The sequence below is a fragment of the Tachypleus tridentatus genome, chromosome 2 (assembly GCF_004210375.1).
Source record: "Tachypleus tridentatus isolate NWPU-2018 chromosome 2, ASM421037v1, whole genome shotgun sequence".
NCBI classification, from domain to species: Eukaryota; Metazoa; Arthropoda; class Merostomata; order Xiphosura; family Limulidae; genus Tachypleus; species Tachypleus tridentatus.
In genome coordinates this window covers 102,582,053-102,589,860 of record NC_134826.1, presented here as the reverse complement: position 1 = coordinate 102,589,860, position 7,808 = coordinate 102,582,053, and the positions used below count along the sequence as shown (strand labels likewise).

At 33.8% G+C, this 7,808-nt stretch overlaps 1 protein-coding gene across 3 annotated transcripts in view; it reads right to left on the bottom strand.

The window, feature by feature from the left end:
• LOC143244716 (E3 ubiquitin-protein ligase DTX4-like) overlaps window positions 1–7,808 on the bottom strand; it is an 85,352-nt gene that overhangs the window by 6,886 nt on the left and 70,658 nt on the right. For all 3 annotated transcript variants that reach the window (XM_076489866.1, XM_076489869.1, XM_076489867.1), the window contains exon 10: window positions 5,897–5,986. In XM_076489866.1, the coding sequence (XP_076345981.1) occupies window positions 5,897–5,986 (90 nt within the window). The remainder of the gene's footprint in view (window positions 1–5,896; window positions 5,987–7,808) is intronic.

The following is a 7,808-nucleotide window of genomic DNA, read 5'->3' as shown; positions in this document are numbered from 1 at the left end:
ACAATATTTAATTGAGTCTTAGTGAAGGCTAATTGCTTGAAATGCTGATTGCATCTTCTTTTTGTAGTATCTTTTCTGTATTTTCAAATATGATTTTTAACTGTTGTTACAGGTGTACACAAAAATATATTTCAAAATAAACACAAAGTATGCACAGATTACTCAGCAATTATTTATTCCAAATATAAAGTCTCAGGTTACAACAACAAACAAAGTTACTACAATCCAACATAGTACTGAAACTGATGGTGTGTACACACAAAACAACAAAGAAAGTTACTAGCCAACCAATGCAGTATTGAAATTGATGGTGTATACACACAAAACATCAAATGAGGTTACTAGCCAACCAACATAGTATTAAAACTGAAGGTGTATACATAGAAAACAACAAACAAGTAGTTTCTGAAACTGATGGTGTATGCACACAATACAACAAACGAGTAGTTACTAACCAACCAATATAGTACTGAAACTGATGGTGTATACACACAAAACAATAAACAAGTAATTACTAACCAACTAAGTTGACTGCCAACTGGCACAAAACCAAGCCTTGAATACAGGACCATAGTCTATGTATGGAACAGGCACAGCAGTTATGACAGGTTTAGCTGTGGTGTCTGCAAGCTCATTCCCGTGAATACCAACATGGATTGATATCCAGAAAAACAGGATAAAAGTAGATGTTAAAGAGAAATGGGCCAGTCAGTTTTGAATATTGGCAAGAAGAGGGTATGAACTAACGTGAAGCAATTCCAGTGCTAGTAGAGAACTAAGTGAGTTAGTATAAATTTGAGTACTGCTTAGCTTCTATATGGTCCATGGCAAGAGAAATAGCATACAGTTTAGCCGTGAACACAGAAACTATAGAGGGGATTCTGAATGCAACCATCGAACCACAGCAAACCATGGCAGAGCCCACACAGTCACCTGATTTCAAACTATCTGTACATATAGGAATGGAAAAATAAATTGAAAGATGTTCAGTAAATAACAGAGTATATCCAATTGGGAGCATCTACTTTTCTCAGATGACTTAAGGATAGGTCACATTTGGGAACTGTAATAAGGCATGGTGAGGTGGGCTGACAAATGGGAACAACAATGCTATCCAAGGACAGACTAATTCATCCAACTGTGTCTTGATAGTAAGGACAAAAGGAGTAATGGCAGATTGTCTGATCTGAAAAAGCATGGCCTACTGAGGAAAGAAAACACAACCCCAGGTGGGATGCTTTGATAAGGAACGAAGTTTCAAAGCATATAGTAAAGACAGTTGCAAATGGCAGAGGTACAAAGAAGGTTCATGAGACTCTGCATATAAGCTCTAAACTGGGGAAGTGCAGTAAGCCCTGGTGCAGAGCTGAAGTCCTTGATGATGAATGGGGTCCAGCATCTTTAAGGTTGAGGACCTGGCAGAGCCATAGACCAGTGATCCATAGTTGCATTTTGATTGAATAAGAGCATGATATATCTTTAGCATAGAACATTGATCTGCTCCCTAAATGGTGAAGGACAGAACACAGAGGATGTTCAGTGCTCTTGTACATTGGATATGCAGCTGCTTAATGTGTGGTATAAAGATCAACTTACTGTCAAAGATAATCCACCAAAGGAAGCGGATCTTTGGATTTGCTGAAATGTATGTTAGGGACAGAGATGGGTGTTGAAGTTGATTCATCAACTTTTTAACCATGGAGATCAAAAGACTTTTCACTTGGTTTGAGAACGATTCTTTTGGAGCCAGAGAGAGATCCGTCTGCAGTCCCACTGTAGTAGTGGAACGAAGTGCAGCAGCATACGTACGAGATGAAGTGGAGGACAGTAACTTTCGAGCCTCAGGGTAAGTAATGTTTTGAATCAACTTCAAACTCTGCACCTCATTTTCTTCCAACCATTTAGGACAAGAACAAAAGTAGGATGGGTGAGAGCCATTGAAATTGATGCAATGAAGGTCAATTTCACACTCATAGGCATTGTGGACCTTGCCACTGCAACGAGCACGTCAAGGAACCATGACATGAACTTTCTGAGTGACCGAACCGCTGACACTGGAAATATCTGAGAGGGTTTGGAATGTATGGCCATACCTTGCAATTAAGATAACCTGCCTTGATGGTGGCATGTGGACGTGGTGATGCAAATGTCAAAATGGGGATATTGGTTGGAATCATAATTCCATCTTTGCAAGTGGAGATACGTCTCACTGCAGAAACTCCATTGGTGAAGAAACCAACAAGAATCTTGGACTTGGGGATGTTCTTCAAATCCCCTCGCAACAATAACTCCTCGTGATAAATTCAAAGTAGCATGAGGCGTAACCTCAATAGGTATATCCCCAATGCCTTTGAATGCAAGAGGAGTTCACTATGTTGAAATGTGGATGTTCCTACCAATATGTCACCAGAGCAAAGCTTCTTTACTGACTTTGGAGAGCCAGCAAGTCCCTCTAGTATCTTCTGAATGAAAAAGGGAGATATCTTCCCCAAAGATTTATCTGAAAGATAATGTAGTATAAGAAAATGAGGTACAACAGATGTTACAGATGTTGAAAATTGCTGCTCCGAGTCTTCATGATGTAGTTGTCTACCTATGGACTGTTTTTCACTATTTTAATTGAAGGATCTATAATAAAAAAAAAAATATTTCCGGTGCACATTAACCCCACCCACTATGGAGCCCTATGAGGGGACGCACTACAATGCCAAACAAGGACACTGCAGCAATGCCAGGGTTTTGTGAGTACTATACCCAAATACCAGCATCAGATACAATGCCCACAACATCTGTTGAGAACACCCAACACTGGTAGTTGGTTGACCAGTCGACTGACCCAAGGGAGACCACCCCATGGCCGCCCGTCTACAGGAATTCAAGGTCAAAATGGGCCTGGATCCCTCAACCACCAGGATCCTCTCCTCCCCTTCAGGGGTCACCAAGCACGGCAAACACGTGGGTGGATGTTTTTTTTTTGTTGTTTAAAATTAGAGTGCTTTAATTGTGCGAGTTGTAATGTCAGCAAACGTGGAAGTGTGTTTTATTGTGTTAAATGAATCTGGTTTGTTCTATGTGAATTCTGGAAAGTTATCGTAAATTATTTTGCGTATGATGTTGGTATTATGTAATTTACATAATTTTTATTTAGTAATGATTTTAGTTTTGAGTGGATTTAAAATCAGCAGAGATTTTACATCTAATGGCAAGTTTTATCCAAGTGTGAATGATTTTTGAACCTAATTCAATGGAGAAGTGTAAACTGCAGTGTAATGCTGCATTTTTATCTGGTTTATTAGTGTCAATTATGTTTGTGGGTTGTGATTTAAGGTTTTTGTTCTAGTGGCTGTGTGAGAATTTTCTGACAAGAAAGGGATGCTTTATGAGGTTGTTTTCTTCACCTATGTTGTTATTTGAGCAAAGTTTTGAAGCTGTGTTCATAAGGTTTTTTTTTAATTAGGATTTGTGTTCTACGTTGATGTAGAAGCCTGTGTTAGTGATTTTTTCAGTGAATTGTGGTTTTGAGCTGTGTGTCAGATCCAATAATTTCAATTTTAAGAAAACATTACCACTTATCATTTTTGTGTACAATAGTGAATTTAATATTTTGGGTGAAAAGCATTTATGTGTTCAGAGAAAGTGTGTATATGTTTTGTAGAAGTAAATGCAAGCAAAGTTGTTATAAACATACCTGTACTATAATATAGGTGGTTGAAACTTGGATTGTTTGGGTTGTCGTTTGATCTGGGTCATAAATATGTTGATGAGAACAGATGAAACACGACTGCTCATGCTTAAACCATCTACGTGAAGAACGTTTTTGTTATTGTAAATGAAGTTGATTTTTGTTGTTGTAAGTTCTAAAAGGGAAACAAAAAGTGTACTGTTAATGTGAAATGAAGGATTTGATGTCATTAAGGTAGAGGTACAGTGCAATATTACTAGCCTAGCTTCCTTGATGAAAACTTTAGTTAAAATAACACAACATTAAATCTTGCCATTAAGACTTTAGTTGATTTAGTGTGTTTCTAAAAGTAAACATATCCTTAAAAACGGATCTACAGATGTTTATGTATGGTGTGAGAGCCCAGGCTATGCAACTCTCAAAACTGTAGTTTTAGATTTATACACAAACAGTATAGACCATATGAGGCTGTCATATTCATGGTGTTGGTGTATAAAAATGCCATACAGTTGTGGTGCATATGAACCATGTTTCTGTAGATAAAACTTTTAAGCACTAAAATTATCTTTCTTCATATCTAATAGGGTTCTGTTGGGTTGTTTAGGATAAATTTGAATCTCTTTTTATTGATATATTTTGTATTGTTGATGATTACAATAGTGTTGTTTTTATCAGTTTTAAAGTTTAATGTTAGTATCTTTCTTCAGCTTGTAGATCCATTTCATTTTATTGCTTGTAAGATTACTTTTCAGTTTATACGTTGGGTTGAATACATTAAGGGTTATGTTAAAGAATTCTTTAAAAAGGGTATTTAAAATAGTTCTTGGGAACTTCAGAAAACCACAGTTTGTTATAATAACCTATCATAAAAGTCCTGGATTTCATGTGGTTGGAATATTTCTAGTCAAAATATAGCAATTGTAAATAAAGAATTAAATAACAAAATGAAAACTAATGAGGCCATCTTAACTGAACAAAACAGTCCTACTCTAAACCAATACTCTGGGATACAAAGATACTTTTACTAAGCTGTTAACCAATTTCTGATCATATGACATTTTGTTCGATATTGTATGTAATGTTCCTGTATCTCTGAAAATTACTTGTGTCCAATGATGACTAAAGTTTGTTGAAATATTGTACATTTGCTAATTAAGTTGTTTTAATACTCATTCAATTTATCTCCAAACTTTTATTTTCTAAAAGAGAGTCCCTTGCTACAAAAATAACTACAGAGTATCTAGCTGTCTAATAATACTGACAATGTCTGTACTGAAAAACACCTATCCACCCAAGAATGGCAGAATGAAAAGTGTTATAATCCTGTGTTTGATACATTTCTTAACCAGATATTTACACATAAAAAAAAAACAGAAATATGATCATTACAGACAAAACACTTTAATCATTTATTTATTTATTTGAAGTGCTTTGTAACTGATGCACAAAAATGTTTTACTTCATATCTTACCAAGAAGTCTTGCTTGGTATAATGAATATATATTCCTTTGTTTTCATGGTTTTCAAGATCATACACCTTAATGACTTATTTGATGTATGTGTATTATTGAAAGGGGAAAGTGTTTCAAATCTTCAATCACATAGGACACACAAAACTAATAAACAGATGTAGCAGTCCTAGCAAACTAGCAGTCAGAAGAGAGTATAATAGTATTTTAACTATACTTTTCCTTTATACATATTGTCAATGAAGGTTTTCATTTAATACCAGATAATGGATCATACTTTGCTATCCTAGACATCATAAATCTAACTTATATCAGCTTTAATCATTTAAATTTGAAGATGAATCACCTATTATGCACCAATCAGTCAATCACATAAATAAAGGGTCTTGGTGAATTATGAACCAACTTAAGGTATAAAAAATGTCTAAATTTTCCAAAAGAAATATGCTTATCAGCACATTCTTATTTATTCCTTACATAATGGTTTCAGTATTTAGAAGTCTTCTTTTTTCTTTCATAGCACAACAGTAATATATCCTAATCCTAATATTTTAACCAATATATATTTAATTGGCAATACCTGTAATAATCAGTTTAAAATATTAACTTTTCCAGTTTGGTAATAAAATCAATTGGTCATATTTCCTGTTGAAAGTTTCAATGTAGCTTACAATTTATATTTATCTATGTTTTTGCCAGTTCCAAAAGAAATTATAAGAGAAGCAAAGTGAGGCATCTCACTAACTTTTCTTCCTTTATCTGTATTGGGCAGGTAACAGTGCCGTGGGAATCCACGAGCTGTGTAAGGTTTATTAGGGTTAGGATGCTCAGGACCCTGAAACAAAAGATTGTTAAATTATATTATTAATTTTGAACTTATAATAATATATTAATTAAAAATATCTGGCATATCTGTCTAAAAAGAATGAACACTGAAATTGTATCAACATCCTGTCACTAGAAGAAACTAACCAGAGGATTATTTTTTAAAGTACAGAGTACCTCTGTCACAATAAATTAACTCTTTTGCCACAAGTTTGGTTGAATTAATCAAGTTCATGATCTCACATTGACCTTAATAGTTTCCATTTTATAACTGGTAATATGTTTTGTGTACTTTCACAAAATTTCACAAGCTTTCATCAACTATTAAGAATAAATTCTAGACAAAAAAAATAAGAAATGTTAATGATACACTTCCATTAAAAATTTCTTTGTGAATATATGGAGTCAAAATTCTGACTGCTCCATGTGGAAAGTGATGTCTGTGTTAAGATTAAAAATATTATTCTTCATCTGAAAAAATCTCAAAGACTCCCGAGTACTTTTTACAAGCATTTTCTATTTTATGTTTATTTTCTATACTCTAATATTATTCAAGGTTGTTTCAGTTTGACTGACCTTGTAATCACAACAAAAAACAACTTAAAAATAATTTACTCATTTTTTTCTTTCTAGAATGACTTCAAACTGTAACATGAAACTACATTAGTTTATCCTGAACAGCTTTACACTTGTAACAGTATATATCTATTATACTTAAATTTTATTGTTTTATTCTCATTTGAACCATAATTAACTGATGTTTCCACCTTAAGATTTGTAAATCATTTAGCAAATAGGTAGCTTTCATTACCCTGTCAAATTACATATCACACAAGCTACTAAGTATGTTGTTCTCAAATGTACCTCTTGAAATAATTTTATTATTATTATAAAAAGTTTCTCATTCTTTGATAGTAGTTACTTGTATAAGAACAAATAAAGAACATACATGAAAAAAGAAATAAAGTAATTTCACAGATCTTTTCTTCCTATTGTCAACTCTCAGTGACAATTAACTCTACTTTTATGTACCAATGGTAGTAGGGCACTACACAATTTTTTATTAAACTACATAATGCACCAATGAACATAGAACAATAACATGAAAAATCAGAAGATGTTCCTTAACTATCACAATTTCTCTTGCTTTCTGACTATGTAACAAGAACCACTAAAACCTTGAATAAGCTCTTAAGTGTGCTTCCTGTGAAATTAAAGTTTGATCTGGAAGTGAAATAGGCAATTTTTATACAGAAAGCACCATAATGCAATATTTCCTTTGATAGATTAAAACAGCAGTTTTCTATTGGTTATAAGTAATATAGAGCTAAATGTCAGACAGTACTACTGCAGTTTCTAAAAGAGAGGATGTGACAGGTAAGCATGGTAAGAGGTGACTGATTTTTTATTTAATGGTTTTGTACTAAATACAGTCAGAGGCTATGAAAATTATGCCTTATTTAAACAAAGACAACACTATAATGCAGCATATCCCAAACTTTCTTGTCTCACAGTGCCCTTAGTATCTAAGCAATTTTTTTACAGCACCCCTTTTACGGCAAACCAACAGTTCCATTTATTAAGTAATTAGGTCCAAACAACTTAATATTTAATAAGTATTTATGTCTTAACAACTTAGTAGCTGTTTGAAAGAATGATACACATAAACTGAAAGTAAAAACAATATTTTTATTTCATATTTAAATAACCACAATTACTAATGGGATGTGTGCACCTATTGGGCACTCCACAGCTTCTCAAACCTTGGAATCAAATTGAACACCACCACCCTCATTTCCTGTTCCACATTGATTTTCGTAAGGTACTTGCTT